The 18,338-nt window shown below is 35.1% G+C and overlaps 2 protein-coding genes across 10 annotated transcripts; both read left to right on the top strand.

The window, feature by feature from the left end:
• The first annotated feature begins 2,179 nt into the window (after positions 1-2,179).
• On the top strand, positions 2,180-10,364 carry LOC107902605 (putative disease resistance protein RGA3). Of its 8 annotated transcripts, none has more exons than XR_005914030.1 (7): positions 2,180-6,110; positions 7,333-7,585; positions 7,698-7,844; positions 8,258-8,417; positions 8,506-8,568; positions 9,914-10,024; positions 10,264-10,301. XR_005914030.1 is itself a non-coding variant. In XM_041094206.1 (2 exons), the coding sequence occupies exon 1, from the start codon at positions 2,358-2,360 to the stop codon at positions 6,108-6,110; it is 3,753 nt and encodes a 1,250-aa protein (XP_040950140.1). In that variant the 5' UTR covers positions 2,180-2,357; the 3' UTR covers positions 7,333-7,588. The 8 variants fall into 8 exon arrangements, 1 of the variants encoding a protein (XP_040950140.1); XR_005914031.1 differs by lacking the exon at positions 7,333-7,585 and adding an exon at positions 9,320-9,395 and having other exon boundaries at positions 2,181-6,110; XR_005914027.1 differs by lacking the exons at positions 7,333-7,585; positions 10,264-10,301 and adding exons at positions 9,320-9,395; positions 10,131-10,256 and having other exon boundaries at positions 2,181-6,110.
• Positions 10,365-12,077: 1,713 nt separating this feature from the next.
• On the top strand, positions 12,078-14,852 carry LOC121203318 (symplekin). 2 transcript variants are annotated; one of them, XR_005914033.1, is made up of 6 exons: positions 12,078-12,320; positions 12,430-12,583; positions 12,693-12,776; positions 12,912-13,015; positions 13,265-13,928; positions 14,014-14,852. XR_005914033.1 is itself a non-coding variant. In XM_041094207.1 (5 exons), the coding sequence occupies exons 2-5, from the start codon at positions 12,551-12,553 to the stop codon at positions 13,323-13,325; spliced, it is 282 nt and encodes a 93-aa protein (XP_040950141.1). In that variant the 5' UTR covers positions 12,079-12,320; positions 12,430-12,550; the 3' UTR covers positions 13,326-14,852. The 2 variants fall into 2 exon arrangements, 1 of the variants encoding a protein (XP_040950141.1); XM_041094207.1 differs by having other exon boundaries at positions 12,079-12,320; positions 13,265-14,852.
• Positions 14,853-18,338: the final 3,486 nt, after the last annotated feature.

The following is an 18,338-nucleotide window of genomic DNA, read 5'->3' as shown; positions in this document are numbered from 1 at the left end:
TGTGTTTTATTATGATACCTGTACTTTCATGAAATTTTAAATGTGGCACATGAATTATTAATACGTGTTTTATTATGGTACTTGGGGTTGACACCATTAATGAATTGTTAAACCAGTCAATGAAATTTTGATAGGTAGAATTGTTTTTTAGGTCATCAAGTCCATATTGATAATATAATATCATGTGAAAAATTAAATAAAAATAAATAACTAAACATATGATTAATAAAAAAAGATATATTGATAGTACAAGTGTCAAATGGTACATTATCCCACATTTTAATGATCTAACTATCATATTCCATATTTCTTTCATATAGATCACGCACGTCAAATTTGAAGTGATTAAAATTTATGTTTAGCATTGAGATAACATGAGTTCAAACCCTGTAGATCATAATAGATACGAGATGGTCTAACTGATCATGTCAAATAGTAAAAGTATGTTGTTCTACAAACTTCTGGTTTGTAGTAACATGTGCCTCAATTGCACTAATATGTGTATAGTATAAACTTAACGAAAAAGCAGGTAGTCTTTTCCAAACACATTTCTTTCCACATTTAACAATTGTGATATATAAGTATTCAATATTTTTCTTATTCATAGTCTCAATATGATATCCATTAAGACAAATATCTTTAAAACTCAATAAATTTGTTTTAGATTTAATAGAAAATAAAGTATCATCAATGACAATTTTTATCCTTTTGGATAACAATATAATAGCTCTTTCAGAGCCTTCAATAATTTAAATTACCTGATCTTTTATTAATATAAGCATCACTCATTGTCAAATGAGAATTTTTTTTATTTTATATTTTAGTATAGCATGTGTTGTGACACTATTAACAAAACACATGTTTCCATTGATCTTGGATCCAATAAAATTATGGCGAATATCTTTAAAACTCAATAAATTTCTTTTAGATTTAGTAGAAAATAAAGCATCATCAATTTGGATAATAATATATTAGCTCTTTCAAAACTTTTAATAAATTTTGACTTACATGATATGGTATTAATATAAGCATCACTCATTATCAAATGAGAAGAATATTTTTGATCTTTTAGTATAGTATGTATTGTAGCATTATTTGCAAGACATGTGTTTCTATCGATCTTGGATCTAATAAAATTACGATGAATATTCATGTTTTTCATTAAAACAAACAAAATTCACTATAAAAAGTTAAAAAATATGAACAACCTTAATTATTAACTAATTAATAATTTAGTCCAATGACTAAACAACTAAATTGTCAATTACTAAAACATTAAATATTGAAAATAAAAACATTTCATCTACGTAAACACTAGAGAAAATAAATGAAGGAAAGACAAGATTGAAAATATTTGATAAACATAATTTTACCGATACATATTTTATAGAATTATAATTATAATAATGTCTTTAAGAATGAAAAAAAAGTAGGATAAAGATATATAATTTAGGATTACCGAGAAATTAAATAATAAAAAACTTTTTTAAGTAACGAAAATTAAGAGAATTAAGAGAGAATAGTAAAAAAACAAAAAGATGATTCAATTTTCACTCTGAGATATCAAAAAGCTTATACGTGTCATCTATTTATAGGCATTTAATCATCATAAGTTACAAAACTCTAATATATATAATCAAGGTAACCTATAAATTTTTAGGGATTACTACAAGAGTTAACAAAAAAAAAAATCTTAGAAGTTATAGGAGTAATATGGACATCTATTTTACAAGTAATTTAATCTATTTACCTTTAAATAATATTAATTAAAAATAAATTTAATATGTATGTTTTAAAATATAAATCAATAGAATTTAAATTTTTTTATTTTTTTAGAGAAAATGTATTGTATTAAAATAATAAAAATAAATAAAAGGAAAATTGTGTCCGGAATATAAAATTGAACGTTCCAATTATATAGGAAAGCTACTTATTCATCATTGTTTATAGGGGTAAAATATAAACAATAATAAAATGCAATAACATTTATTGTTAAATTAATTTCAACCTATCAAAATAAAACACATCGCTCTTCATATCACGGAAATGAACATATGGTTCTTTCATCTGATTGATAAAAAAAAGTTGAAGTGAACTCATTTATTCAAGCTTTAAATTATTGAGATTTGTACACGTATTTAGTTACGTACAAAACTGTTCTCTTTTTCGATCTAAAGTTTCAAGCAGATATCGAACGGTACTCATTCAAAACAGCTAGATCTTGACTTAGCTTGTTGCCAGTGGTAGTCTCCCTCACATTCTTTCACTTAATCACCCATTCCTGTGTCGGCAGCTGTCTCCTCACTCACTTTGCTTCTGCTTTTCTCCTTCACAATCAGGTTCACTCTCATTCAGGAATGGAGGTGGCTTCCTTAATTGTATCACCTCTTCTACAGGTGATCTCTGAGAAATTGGCTTCTTATGTCAACGGTGTGGAAACTCCTAAAGTTCAGAAGAAGAATATCAAGAAGTTACAAGATAAGTTGTTCATCATTCAAGCTGTAATTCAAGATGCAGAAGAAAGACAACTAAATGATAATAGGGTGAAGATTTGGCTGTCAAAGCTTAGGGATGCGGTTTATGATGCTGATGATCTCTTGGATGAGATCACTACTCAACCTTTGCTGAGGCGTTCGCTGAAGAAAAGGGTTCCAAGTGAATATTCGCCCTGGAACTGGAAGGATCCAGTCAAAGACCAGCTTAGAAGAATTCAGTCATCGATAAGTAAAGAAACTCGAAGGCAGGTTCGGATCACTTCTTTCGCTATTCAATCCATCTTAAGTAGCTTTGAAATGCGAGGTAAGCTTACAGATATTATTGAAAGATTGGACGATATAGAAAGAGAGATGTCTACTTTCAGTTTCAAAGATGTGGTAGCTTATAAAAGATCAGATACTAGAGAGAAGCGTGAAACTGGACCTGACGTGGATGAATCACAAGTTCATGGTCGAGCAGATGACGTGAAAAAGATTGTTGATTTGTTATTATCATCCGGTGCTGATACTTGGGTGATTCCAATCGTTGGGATTGGGGGAATCGGGAAGACAACCCTTGCTCAACTAGTTTACAATGATCCGAGGCTGGATGGTCATTTTGATAAGAAAATTTGGGTTTCTTTGTATGACAGTTTCAGCACAAAGAGGCTTCTGACTGAGATTCTGGAGTGTTTGACTGAACATAGATGCGAATCCTCTCATATGGGTGTTCTTCAATCCCAGCTGCGAGACTCATTATACGGAAAAAGATATCTACTTGTGATGGACGACGTGTGGGGCGATGATCAAGAAGAGTGGGATAAAGTACGGAGCCTGTTAAGATGTGGAGCAGAAGGAAGCAAGATTATAGTCACCACCAGGACTGAAAGAGTTGCTTCTATAATGAGTAATGCTCCTTCCCACTTGTTGGAAGGCCTAGCCAAAGATGCTTGCTGGACTCTGTTTAAGCAGCAAGCTTTTGCATATGGAGAAGAAAATGACTTTCCAAACCTATTGCCTATTAGTCTGCGGATTATAGACAAGTGCCAAGGCGTGCCTTTAGCAGCTAAAGTACTTGGTGGCTTGTTACGGTCCAAAAGAGAGGAAGATGAATGGTTGCGTGTGCAAGAGAGTGATCTATGGAGCCTTGATACAGGTGAGAACAGAATATTGTCAGTCCTGAGGTTGAGTTTCAATCACTTGCCATCAAATTTAAAACGATGCTTTGCATACTGTGCCATATATCCTAGAAATTATCATTTGAATAAAGAGAAGTTAATCCAACAGTGGATTGCTGGGGGCTTAGTTCAATCTGCTGGTGATGATCCTCACATGCTTGAGCAGATGGGCAATGAGTGCTTTAATGATTTACTGGAGATGTCGTTTTTCCAACTCACAAGCAGTAGTGATGCAGGGGAGTTCAAAATACCCAGTTTGATATATGATCTTGCAAAACTTATAGCTGGAAAAGAGTTCCTGACAATAGAAAACAGTGATCAGGCACAAGTGGTTACTGGTCATAATCTTGCAGAAACTCGATACGCATTGGTAGAGAATAATTACAGGTCTAGTCTCCTACCAAAAGCCTTATACAAAGCACATAAATTGTGTTCCCTCAACTTCTTGGCTTCCGGAGATATATCAATGGAAGCCCAAAGAAACCTAGTCCAGTGTTTTAGGCACCTTAAAATTCTGAATTTGAGTGGAAGTGGCATCGAAAAGTTGCACAGATCAATCGGTGATCTGATATATTTGAGATATCTTGATCTCTCAAATACTCCTCTCCAAACATTACCGGAGACAATTGATCATCTGTGCAATTTGCGAACTCTTGACCTCTCAGGATGCACCAATCTGCTAGAGTTACCTGGAGAAATAGTAAAGTTAGTAAACCTGATGCATTTAAACGTAAAGGATTGTACAAGGCTTGCTAGCTTGCCTGCTTGTTGGTGGTCTATGGTGAGGCTTCGGACTTTACCAATAGTTATTTCTAGTAAGAACCTACGTTTGCTTCGTCACCTAAAAAATCTTCAAGGTGAGTTGAAAATTAAGTACCTCGAGAATTGTACAGATCCATCACTTACGATGCCATACGGTGCCAAAGAATTTGAACAGAATTGTAGAGATCCATCATTTAGGATGCCACGCGGTGCCAAAGAATTTGAACATTGTTTGGTTCTGAATCATTTGCAACTTCGCACATTGGATCTATTTTGGGGTGATGGCGGCGAGGGCAAGTTAAATCAAAACACATCCAGACAAACAAGACAATCAGAACTTCTTTCTCAACAACTGATAAACTGGCTTAAACCAAGCCCGAATATAAGAAGGTTGTCAATAAAAGGATATTTGGGATGCGAATTCCCCTTCTGGATGGAGTCCGATGCAATCCACAACTTGACAGTACTCGAGTTAATCAATTGCAAAACTGTTGAAACTCTCCCCATGCTTGGCCAACTTCCATTCCTCAAGTGTCTCAACATCCAAGGGATGGACAATGTGGTGAAAATCGATTATGAGTTCTATAGTGGAGCTATGTGTCCGTTTCCATCATTGAATGAACTTACCCTTCAAGACTTCCCTGAACTAAGAACTTGGGAAGGCATGGGTTCAACAGAAGCTTTCCCTTGCCTCAAGAAACTATCCATCATGAATTGTCCACTCTTAAAAACAATGCCATCCTTTGGTTTTCCTTGCCTCAAGAGACTATCCATCATGAAATGTCCACTCTTAAAGACAATGCCGTCGTTTCCAACTCTTCAACACTTAATGCTGAAGGACTGTAATCCATTGTTACTTAGATCTGCAGCAGATCTAAGAACACTTTTGACTCTTGTTATTGACTCTTTCTGTGAGTTAGATTTCATGCCAAAAGTACTACTAGAAAACTGTCTGCTTCTTGTGTCTTTGACAGTCATCTCTTGTCCCATGCTTCCTAGATTGCCTGCTAATTTGGGGAGAGTCACAGCTTTGAAGTCATTGAAAATTGGTTGGTGTGCGATGCTAGACAGTTTGCCTCATGGATTAGCAAATCTCATCTCTCTAGAGAATTTGGAAATCATCGAGTGCCCTTCTTTGGTTACTCTGCCAGAGCAAAGCTTAGAAAGATTGAGCTCTCTCCGATCCCTCTCTTTCGAAAACTGTAATGGCTTTACTTCTTTGCCGAGAGGAATGCAGCATGCCACGGCCCTTGAGCGCCTAACAGTTATGTATTGTTCGAATCTGGCTTCTCTACCTGATGGCCTTCAAAATCTCTTGGTGCTTAAGAGCTTGACCATTTTAAGTTGCCCGGAATTAGCATCTCTCCCAGACGGAGTTCAACATATGAAGATGCTACAAAATCTGGAAATCCGTATCTGTCCAAAGATCATGGCACTGCCGAAGGTAAAGGACCTCATTTCTCTAAGATCTTTGGCAATTTCAGACTGCCAAAATATAAAGTCTCTTCCAGAAGGCATCGAGCAACTGAGTGGACTTCAACACCTGTCCATTCAAGATTGCCCTGAACTTGAAAAACGATGCAAGAAAGGAGAAGGTGAGGACTGGCTGAAGATATCTCACATCCCATATGTTTATATTGGAGCATCAGTACTTCAAAACGGACGGGACACTGCAGCCAGCTCCTCAAGTTCTTAGGTATAATAATTTTTCTCATTGCTCTTTTGCTTTGTAACTATAAAAAAATGTTTAATTAGATTTAGTTCATTGTCCTTTCTTTTAATACATCTCCCTCGTTAATTTTCCGTCATGCTTGTATTCCTGCTGCTATGTGTTTTCAGTATTAACTAAAATTCACGACAAAAGTAAATGCAGTTATTGAACAATAGTATAACTATGTTGAGTAAAGATATCTTATTCATGAGGATTAAAAGCATTAGTTATTACCGTTATTCCTGTTATTTAGTTGACAAATTGGAGTTATGTGTTTTAAACTAATTTAAATGCATGCAACTCAACTCAATTATGCTAAATCTACTCTTAAATAGAGACTTTTGCTCCACTGATTAAACACATCAAATATTAATTAATATCCCAAAAATATCAAAATAAGAAATAGGCATACATAATTGAGAACAACAATCAAGTATTTATCGCGTAAAACAGAAATTAATTAATAGATTTCATCATATGTTTCATCTTCCCTAGGTATCTAGGGAATTAGTTTATAATTCTGAAATAAAACATATCAAAGTCAAAATAACTACAAGATATAAAGAAACTCATAAAAATTTCAACAGAAATTAAAAGGAGATTTTTGATCTTGATGGAAATCTGCTCCGAAGTTGGCTTCTAATGGTGTTCTTCGAGTGTTTTCTTCGATCTTCTTTGATGGCCGCCATATCTCTTCTTCTATTTAATATTTATAGACTTTAAAATGCTCAAAAAACCTGAAAATTGAGTTTTTCTGCGTGTTTGGGAAGCAGGTGTGTCCAGCCCGTGTGGCTCCTGAAATCTGCCATTTTTTTCCGATTTTCGCTTCTTTTGCTCCCAAATGCTCACTTAAATATAAGAATATAAATTAAAGCGATTAAGAGCATTAAATTCACTAATTTGCATAATAATCATCCAAAAACGCATTAAGAATATAATTAAAATATATTAGTTTTATCATTTATCATGTAATACTCTAACCCGTATCCGTCACAAGAACAAGGTTATGGATCATTACCGAAGTTTACAGATCAAATAAATAGACATTTCATATCATATAACATTCATGTCAGAAACCAATTGAAATCAAACATATTGTCTATTATACGAGCTCTTGGGGCTCAAAATGCGCATTAGAAACAAGTAGGGACTAGATAGAGTACTTATAGAATTTTTCAAAAAATATTAAAAATTTTCAAAGCTGCAGGGGTCACACTGCCATGTGGCCAGACCGGTGATTCACACGGCCAAGAGACACGCCCGTGTCTTAGTCTGTGCAGACATTTGAAATAGGGACACACAATCGTGTCCCAACCTGTGTACGTGCCCGTGGCTGTGTAACTCTCTGAGTTGGGTCACACGGCCAAGTGACACGCCAATGTGCTAGGCCGTGTGGGTATACTGACTTGCATACGACCGTTAATTCTCAATATGACATTCGAGGCAAAGCCATCCAGCTGGTATAGAACTTGCCCCTTTACAATGTCCTGTGCTTCTGCTATCTAGTGTTTCAAGATTTCTGCTGAAGCAAAAATCCGTCCTTTCTCAATTTTCTAAGTTTATACTGCACAGGTAGCAAAAAAACTTTATCAGCTGGACTACATATCTGGAGAAATTGAGCAATTTGCAACAAATATGTTGCTCTCTGCTGTTGATCGGCATGCTGCAGGTGCAGAGTTTTTGCATTCTGGGTCCGCTGATGAAAGAGGTGAAATGAAGGTTAGGGAGAAATTCTATAAGCTCCTTGTTTGCTTTTCCAAGTGTGCCGAATTTCAACATTTAACCGGTGTCTTTTATAAATTTCACCATCATAGGATGTGAGATAAAGTTGGATTAGTATCTTCTTGGTGTTTGGTGCATATAATTTATTAGCAATTTCTGTTGTTTATTCACAAGGTACTTTGTGTATGTTTAAAATTTTCATACACTTTTTGTGTTATGCGGTCAAGTTCTATTTTGTGAGTTCTTTTTTGCATGCCTTGCCCTGAGAACGTGAACCATTATTTATAGCATATATCACCAAGTAACACAACCTACACATTTCTGCATGTACTGCTTCATAAAAATCTAGACCTTTTGCTAGTATTAAATTTGTTTCAAATTTGTATTTTCTTGCCCAAAATTCTTCTCAGGTGGGAAGTGGAGATACATCCACTACTGGCAGCCAACTTCAAGAGCCCAGAGTTTCCGAAATTGACTCCATGATTGCAGAGTCGACAACTAATAGTGCTTCAGTAGTGTCATTTGCTGAAGCTCAAAGACTCATCTCTGTTTTTTGCTTTATGCACAAAGGTTTGCCTCTCTTGACTATTGCTGTCTTTTAATGCTTATTTTTGGCATGTGTCTTACGGTTAATGGTCTTTTTTCTTTTTGGTTTCAGAAGCCTAGTCTTCTTCAATTCTTATTTGATGTTTATGGGCGAGCACCAAAAACTGTAAAGCAGGTATCTCTTTTCTGTTTTTATAGTACTCATTATATAATTATTACTACCAAATTAGACCATGCTGTTTGTCCTTATAATCTGTTTTCTGGTGTGTGACAGGTTGATGTAGCTTCATAGTGCATGGTTTATAACTTTTTATAGGCTCAGTGAAAGTAATAGAGTAGCATGTGTTTCCTGAAAGTGACATAGTTTGTATGTGACTTAGGGTATGTTTGGTAAATCATTGAAATTTTCAACATTATATTTTTCAATGTGTTTAATAATTCATATTAATTTTTACATGATACAAAATTTTCAACAAACTAGTGTTGAATAGGATAATTAGCCTCATATTAAATTTTACATGATACAAAATTTTCAACAAACGAGTGTTGAATAGGATAATTAGCCGAGAGTTACTTATCACTTATTGTGAAAAATGCTTTTTCATTTTTATTTTACTTGATTTTGACATATATTATCTCTTTCTTTCTTTCTTTCTTTCTTTTACAAAATATGAGAAATATTCTATTAATAATATTAATAAGATTAAAATTATGAAATGAATAATTTTCAAAATTCAAGATTTACCGTTAATAATATGGTTATATTTTGGTACTTAATTTTTACTTATATACCAAACAGGTTTGTAATATAAATACAGCACTTCCAAAGTCCAGAACTTAATTTTTCAATTTAATTAAAGGCCCCATAGTTCTAGTAATTTCCTGGCCTCTAGTAATTTTTACATTGGATCTTTCTGAGCTTGCAGCAGTTAGGTTGATTTGAAAGTTTGAGTTTGGCCATGGAGCGTGTCTTATACAAATGTGAGATTAAAGTGCTTGTAGGTAAGATTAAGTTCTAAATCCAAGGAGGTTTGATCTCATTGAAAGAAAACCACGGTCTTGGTTTGTCTGCTGTCTAACAAGTATTCTTTTTAAGTTGACTTCTTGGTTGTAAATCAGGACTGAATTGAATTAGGTCTAGCTACCTTGAAGTTCAATGTTCGTGGTCCTTGGCTGAAGTCAACTTACCTCCATGTTGAATAGAATCTCATTCTAGTGAAACTGTAGGCTGGATATGTCATTATCTTTTCTCTGAATACTAGTCTGGAATGTCACGAGAATCAGTGACTGGCTTTTATTCTGAACTTAGATATTGTGTAGTTACATGAGAAAACTTAAGATTCTGCCAGATGCTGGATTGGCCACCTGCTCTATTTAAACTTGGAAATGTGATCCTTTCTTGATCAAGAAAATTACTTCTGGTTGAATAAATGAACCTCCATTGCAACCTATTTGTTACTTCATTTAATCATAAACTGTTACTGGTTTCTTGATTTGTATTCTATTTGCCGCTGATGCAGGTGTTTCATCGTCATATCCCTATTGTAATTAGAGCCTTAGGTCAGTCTTGCTCTCAGTTGCTCCAACTAATATCTGACCCACCACAAGGAAGTGAAAATCTTTTGACATTGGTAGGCTCCAGTTCCATTTCCATTTTGAAAATCTAGTTTACATTAGAAGTTTATTTTGTCTGTTTATTGTTGAATAACACTGATAGCAGTTCTGTTTCCTGGTAAGGTGCTGCAAATACTGACTCAAGAAACAATTCCTTCTCCTGATTTAGTAGCTACTGTGAAGCATTTGTATGAAACTAAGCTGAAGGTCATTTTTCCCTAACATTACGGCTCCTATGTTTTTTTTCCTTTTGCAGTCTATTATGATCTTTTTTCTGCCATATGAACCTTTGTGACTGATTACTTGCTGGATGCCACCATCCTTATTCCAATGTTATCTTCTCTTTCCAAAAATGAGGTTTGTTTAGAATTTTCCGTTTCTTTTTTCTTCCTTTGCTTATTAGCATGATTGTATGTTCATTGCATTTGAAATATAAAGACTAGTGGTGCTGATGTGACTTCACATTGCACATCCATGAAATGGCTCGTACTCTCTGCTAAATAACTTAATTTTCTTGCAAAAGTAACGTTATTCAAGTTGGCTGTATTCATTAACTTTTATCAGGTGTTACCTGTTTTTCCTCGGCTTGTGGACCTTCCATTGGAGAAGTTCCAGCTTGCGCTTGCTCACATATTACAGGTACATGTGAATGATACAATTTTGCAATTTCTTCTAGAATGATAACATATTCCAGTCATTTTCAGCTCCTAGGTATGAATTGTCAGGAGACATCAGGTCTGCATATTTTTGTACTTCCACAAATGACTTCACATTACGACATTGTTTTATCATTCTGAAGGAAGTACCAGGGCAGGTTTAGGATCAACAAATCTTGAAGATAGTAATTTTAGCATTTTTTTTCTTCACTGAGATATGTTTATAGGATCTTAATAATTATTTGGGTTGATAAAACATCAGCTGGAAACAATAATGTCCACTTTCTTTCATGAAGCTGGACCTTTATGTGCAACTTTAATGCTTGTTTTAGTTTTGTTCTTCTTGGGGAAGTGAACTTACTTTCAAAGTTTGGGCCAATGCCCCTTGTGATTACTCTTTCGCTACTGGGTTTTTGTATTTACCATTTTCTTTCTCAAATTTTACAAAAAGAAAAGAGAAAATCGCACTGTATTTATAAGAGTAAACAAATGATTAAAGTGAAACACGATAACTGTGCGTTAAAGAGAACCTATCTGTATATTAGTTTTAATTTAAGTTCAGCAATATTTGTTGCACTATGTCCAGATATTAGTATGCACATCCTTTTTGTATCGCAAGCAAAAGAACTAGTAAAAGTAGCAATCAAGTTGAGTCTTTCTTTATGGATATTTTGCAAGTCATTGCTCAGAGTTAATATGTTGATTAGTACATTGTAATTTGAGGTTTTCCTTTGGCTCTTGGTTCTTACAGGGTTCAGCTCACATTGGTCCTGCTTTGACCCCTGCCGAAGCTTTAGTTGCCATCCATGACGTCATCCCTGAAAAAGGTGGCCTTCCACTCAAGAAGGTAAATTTTTTATTTCCCTCCTGATCGACTGATTTTATATATAATATTATATGCTCCATACTTACAAGAGATTAATTTGGTACTTAACCAAATAGGGAGAAATAGAACTTTGGACCTGTAAACCCTTCTAAGTATTGTTCATTTTGAGGATTTATAAATGGTTGTATTTATCGCACATTGTTATCATAGTATTCATATATTATTCTCTGTTAAAAATTTTCCAGATAATGGATGCTTGCTCAGCTTGTTTCGAGCAGAGAACAGTTTTTACGCAGCAGGTCTTAGCTAAGGCCTTGAATCAGATGGTATGCGTGTGCACTATGTATCTGGGGTTGGATGCTTGCTCAGCTTGTTTCGAGCAGAGAACAGTTTTTACGCAGCAGGTCTTAGCTAAGGCCTTGAATCAGATGGTATGTGTGTGCACTATGTATCTGGGGTTGATACCATGCTTTTACATTTGTAGTAATGTTTTCCTCAATGGAATTCAGGTTGATCAGATCCCTTTTCCTTTACTTTTCATGAGAACAGTTATACAGGCAATTGATGCTTTTCCCACCATGGTAAGTCGTAATATTGTTCATTTCATTTACACTTTGGTTCTAAATCATGTAGACTTCCTGGTAAAAACTGGAATGGAAGATTTTGTAGTCGGCAAGGTTTTTTTCTTTTTTTTTGTTCAAGGAGTCTGTGTGAGTTTGACGTTCTTGACCTGATCAAAAACCATATCTAAATGTTGTTTTCATATGTTTATTGAATCATATGCGACAAACTACTGCTGAGCCTCTTTGAGATTCTCAACTCCAAAACAAAGTACGAGTGCATGATCAAGTCATTTGTGTTGATTGTATTATGATTTCATTTCTTATTCCTATGTGAATATTTTAAGGTTTTGTTGAATCGATTTTCTTTTGTAAACCAGGAGCTACTGCCCATGCATGATTCTTTATGGCTTCTATCAGCATATGAATGAAATCACATGATGCAAAGATTGACCAAATAATTTTCTGAGTCATATATTGTGTATCCAAGTTGATTTTGTCATGGAAATCCTATCCAAACTTGTCAGTAAACAGGTCAGTGACTCAACCCATCGTTTGCTTTGTAAGCTTTGGAAGTATGAACACCCATGCTGTTTAACCTTGCCAGGGGTCAACTAATATTCTGTCTGCTTGTTGAGCGTAGGTCTGGAGAATGCCAAAGTTGTGGGTTGGGTTCTTGAAATCTGTGGCTCAGACACAACCACATTCTTTTCCTGTTTTGTTACAGGTAAACTACAGGATCCACTGCATATGAATTCCCCATTTCCGAAGTGCATATGAAGAAGCTGTGGTTCTTTGTTATTATGTTTACGTTTACACTGTTCTTTTCCTGTTTGGTGCTTTTCCTGTTTGGTGTTTGCAGTTGCCGCCTCCACAACTTGAAAGTGCACTGAATAAATATGGTAGTCTCAGAAGTTCTCTGGCTGCTTATGCAAGCCAACCAACTAGAAAGGGTTCACTGCCTAGGTACAGTTCATCTTATTCTAGTTGAGAACTAAAAACTTGAAAAGAAGATAATGTAATACTGGTTCCCATTCTTTTCTTCTTCTTGGTTCAACTAGTATTTCAAGCTTTTAAAACAAGTTATTACTCAGACAAAGTTGCTTACATTTCCAGCTTTTAAAAGTTTTTGACATTTACTGTAAGCATCTTTCTTTTTTTGGTACATATGGTGCATATAATTTCTCATATCTCTTTGTTTATACATTTTGGCAGATCAACACTAGCTGTTCTTCATCTTGCAAATGAGTCCCATATGCAGCAACCGCATGTATGAACCTTGCATCCTTCAGAAACTTCTTCAGCCCAGGGAGCAACTCTGACGTGATAACTTCTAGATGCTAAGATTTTAAGAAATTGACCGGCTGCAGAACCTCGAGCATTATGCAGATCTGATCAACTCCCCATGCAAGGGTTTGATTCACTGGGGAACATATGAATGAGCCTCTAATATGACCATTGCTTGAGATCAGTATGAGATAACACGATAACCAGTTGCTCATGAAACAGCAAGGGGTCACCATTCAAGAGGTGGTCTGTTTCTTCCCTCCAAGCTCCTTCAAAGGTTGTACCATAGCGCCCTTTACATTTGAGAACCAACTTACTGCTAGTTTTTCCGGCACATGTGAATCAACGCCAGTTAGATTAGGTGCGCATTAACTTATCATGGTTCCCTTGTTTTGGCGAAAGGGAATCCTTCGATTTTGAAGGAAAAATCAATGTAAACATATCAAATGACTCGACCCTAAACTTTTAATATGGTTTAAAATTTGACCAATTAAAGTCCATATCTAAATTACACATGAAAGAACAAAAGAATTTGAACAATTATATGTTGTTTAAGATTTTCCGAATGCAGCATGGACATCAAATTAATCGGGTATGTGCATTTTGTGTGCCTCTGTACTATCTATTGTCCGCTGCTAAAATTTGAGATTGACATGAAACTTGTCTATATGATATAGGTCCAACGCTGTGGGCTAAAGTTGCTATAAATTTGTAGCTGATATCTATTTCGTTTTTCTTGGACTCAAAAGACAACGACTGGTAAATATCGTATTGTAGGAAATAAATGACTCGTGCTTTTTCATCACTATTTCTCTACTTTGCTGACTTCTCTATTTTTTTTATTTTTAAGAAATCTCAGCCTCTTGTCCCCCCCCCCCATCCCTCTGCTGTTCTCATTTCATTGGGTCTTGGTGTCACAGATGCTGCAATTATTTGTGGCATTGCGTGCTATATATGTCGTACGTTTTCTGAGTCTGGCATAAGAACTGTGCTCATTATTCAGCCTCAAGGTCATATATTATATAGGTTCTTTGACTTGTGAGAGAACCAGACAATTCTAGCGGTAATGTCAAATAATCTCAAAATTGCCTGCAGACATTTTACCAAGGTAGAAACTTAAGTGGAAATCTCAACTCTTAACTAACCTTATCATGACTTGTCTCTGAAGTTTTCCTCCTTTTATCTTATTAGCTAGGGTCTTCTTCAACTAGGTCCATTATTACCATTCCCAGACAGAGTGTTGATTTGATTTAGCTTAAAGTTTTATCAATTAACCAATTAAACTTGCTGCTAGAAAAGACTTCTTTGGCTTCAAAATTTACGATTTACATTCTCAAATTATTAAATGCTGAGTTTTGAGGTGGAAATTTATGCCAATCAATTCCTGACTCACAGAAGAAATTGATGAGTAACTTATCAGCTAAATGTCATCGTTTTAATGAAATGTAACTATGATGATTGTAACTCAAATAAGATTTGAATGTAAATGCAATAATCTGATACAGATTTTTGGTGATCTTCGTAAATTGATAGGATCTTTTTTGTTCATGATCAATTGTAGATCATATACACAAGTACATATCATATATGTTACTTGATTTAAAAGCTACAAACTTTGACTTGTGTTGCCATCAATAATTTGTTTGACAATAATTGTATTGGTAGTATACTTTCGTGTCATTCGTTGCCAAAACCATCGCTTAAAGTCTAAACATCAAACCTCCAATGTTATGGTACTTTACTTGAAGGAACTTCTTGTCGCTTGTATAATAACAATTTATCCAAAGGATTAGTGTTGATCGGAATGGGCATGCTTTCTTATTGCACGTTGCCAATGCTCAAAGGCCCAAACCTTTTTCATTTTCTATCTGTAATTGGAGAATCTGTTTTTGACTGAAAATGGTCTCATGGTCTTCAACATAATCATCAGCCATTACAGGCACTAGTGTTTGAAAGCTTTTGCAAATACCCCCCACTCATAATGGGAATGTTAACAGGGCAAGTTTAGCATCTTTTCCTTTTATTCCAATGAGATTATGTCTCATAATTTAACAGGTTCCCATTGTACCAAAGACTTTTTATATGGCTTATTGGACTGAGTTTTCTCAATCCCTCCCTTATTGGTCGGGTGGTTGAAACAAGAAAGGGAGAAATGAAGTAAAACCACCTAAAGCTTACATATAGTCAAACCACAAAAGAAAATCAGGTCAAAGTGTCAAAAACACCATGAATCTCCCAAATAGCCAACCCCCCCCTCCCCCCCAAAATGTCAAAGTCACTAAGTCAGAAGTGGGAATCTCTTTTTATTGCTTGCTTAGCTTTCACTTCATTGCAAAAAAATACTTCGCAATAATAATCAAGCAAAGCAAATACACACTTAAATAAAAAACATAGTTCTCCCCCACTCCTTTTTAGCCTTATCAATCCACGTGTTTATCAGCTGAAGAACTTAGTGTTTACACAATTTCTTTTCACCCAAGAACATATATAAACAAAAAAAACGATATATTGATTAATCCTTTATCCTTATAAAGCTTTGCTTTGCACTCTTTTAGTGGTAAAAGGCGTGTCTTATCTTGGATCATCAGGGGTGGCTGGCTTCGGTGAGTATTGCTTTTCTAATTCATTGACTTTTACATTAACAAAAATATCATATAAAAGTGCCAAGATTGACTTTTTTGTTGTTGGGTGGAGCTATTAGACATGTTTGAAAACATTGAAAACAAAAAGAGGGAAGGGTTTGATTGGGTGAGTTCTTGTTTAGAGGAACTGAAATATATAGCTCTCCACAAAGAGACAAAACATCAAATACCCTTACTATTTGTCAAACCTTTACAAACCCAAATTGCCCTACACAACAATTGACTATTCTCGTTTCCTCTTAGTGGTACCACATGCCATTGACACCCCCACACCAAAATAATACTGGTCCCATAGTGCATATACCCTACGGACATATATATACACACACATACTTGTGTGTGTGTATATATATATGCAAAGCAAAATGCATTTGCAACATGCAATACTTGTAATAAATATATAGGGGGATACTTTTGGAAAAAGACATTACCTTAACTGTTCACTGCTGTGCTTTTTGATGTTCCTTGGTGACCATCCAAATGCCACAGAAGTGGCATCTTTGAAGGAGAAGTAATTTGACATGATCCCAAACAGCTAGCTAGCTAGCTATGGCTACCTATCCTAACATCGCTCATTGGCCAACACCGCATATTTTGATCGCTTGCTAGCCTGGCCATCTCATTCACTACATAATATATATAATAGAATCACCCCCCCACCCTATAGGTTAACCTTTTAGCTTTTTTGCACTTTCTTTTTCCCTAGTTCTAAAAAATGCTCCAAAGCATTAATTACATCCATTATTCAAAATCTTGTACATAGATTCTGTAAGATATGTAAGAGTTGTTGATTTTTTTTCCCATACAATAATTCAAGAACTCATTTATCTGAATATTCCTTATTAAACACCTAATTTTTATCTTAATTTTGATGCAAATGCTGTATGTATAAACTATTTATGTTACGTAGCTAAAGTTGGTAATCCATCTTCCAAATAATAAGCCATGATATCTCACATCCACATGAAAAACATATGTTCACTTTATCAACTTGATTGACTTTTTATGTACTGGTTTGGCATCTGTCAATATCGATCAAAGAAGGAATATCATGGCATGGAAATGCACTGCATAGGCCAAAAGGGTACACTTAGATATATAGGGTTGCATGCAATCCCAAAGGTGATGCCAATGGCTGCATGGGAGGGGGGGGGCATGAATCAGGACAAGACAATGCAAATTTATTATCACTTTACGAAATTTCACAAGCGTAGCTTTGACAATATAGGCAATAACTGGCAAACGAAAAGCACGTATCAATAATATGGATCATTGAGGAGAAGACCTTTTTTGAAGGATTTTTTATAACCGCAAAAAAGGGGTGGCTTTCGGCCAAGGGTCATTGAAAAAATAATAGTACTCATAGTAGTAGGGATTTCCAAGCTTTTTTTTTACACAAATTCAAGGCCCTATAAACACTTGTTATGGTTTTAAAAGATGATGGCCACTGGCCACCGCGGTATAGCTTAGTTTCATTTCACTGAAATGAAAAAGAAACCAAGAAAGATAAAGGGCCGACCACCCACCACAGCTTCCGCCCATAAAGGATGGTGAGTTGGTTTCTTTGAAAAGACGTTGTTATAAGGCAAAAATATAAGCTAAATGGCACATATACCTTTACCAGTTTTAGGTACTAATTGTTTGTTGTGGTAGCTTAATCAATCTGTTAATATACTGATTAGGACTTGAAAAACCCTTTCTTTAGTAACCCTTCTTAGTTCTTTTAGCTTTTCTTTTTTTGGTCACTTTCTTTAGTGCATTAACACTCTACTCCACTATTTTCAAGCAATTGGGGCGGTTTGATTAATTTTTAGGTTTCTTTTCTTTGTTTTGTTTAGAAATGTTGTTTTCTTGGGGGATTTTTTTAATCGGTGAAAATGGGATTCCTGTGGCACCCCAAATGATGCCATTGGTGGACTACTAAGTTCAAACAAAGTGGGTCGATGTTAGAGACGCGTGTCACGTTTTTAAGGAGCCACTTGTCCTATAAAGAATTGGAAATGGCTACCAATGACACATGGCATAAATTTATTCGATCTAAAAGTTCACATTTATTTGCTGGAATTCAAATGATGACTTGATAGATATACCCCATAATGGGTGGCATTGTGTGCAGATTCTCCACAGCATGTTCTTTACTTCAAATGTTCATAAGATAATTACGTGATAGTTTATTGAATGCAAATACATATAATTATAATCAATTTCGAGTTTAATTCTTAAAAATCCCTACTTTTAAAATGATGAAAGAATAGAAATCTTAATTTTAGCAGCTTTATTGTGCATAAAGGAAAGCTATACTTAAAGCTCCAAAAGGATGGCTTCTATTTTTCAGCTTTTGACTTTGTTTTTTCTTTTGA

Source organism: Gossypium hirsutum, chromosome D05 (genome assembly GCF_007990345.1).
Source record: "Gossypium hirsutum isolate 1008001.06 chromosome D05, Gossypium_hirsutum_v2.1, whole genome shotgun sequence".
In the NCBI taxonomy this organism is placed as follows: Eukaryota; Viridiplantae; Streptophyta; class Magnoliopsida; order Malvales; family Malvaceae; genus Gossypium; species Gossypium hirsutum.
The sequence above is the reverse complement of the archived record's forward strand: the minus strand, read 5'-3'. Positions and strand labels throughout refer to the sequence as shown.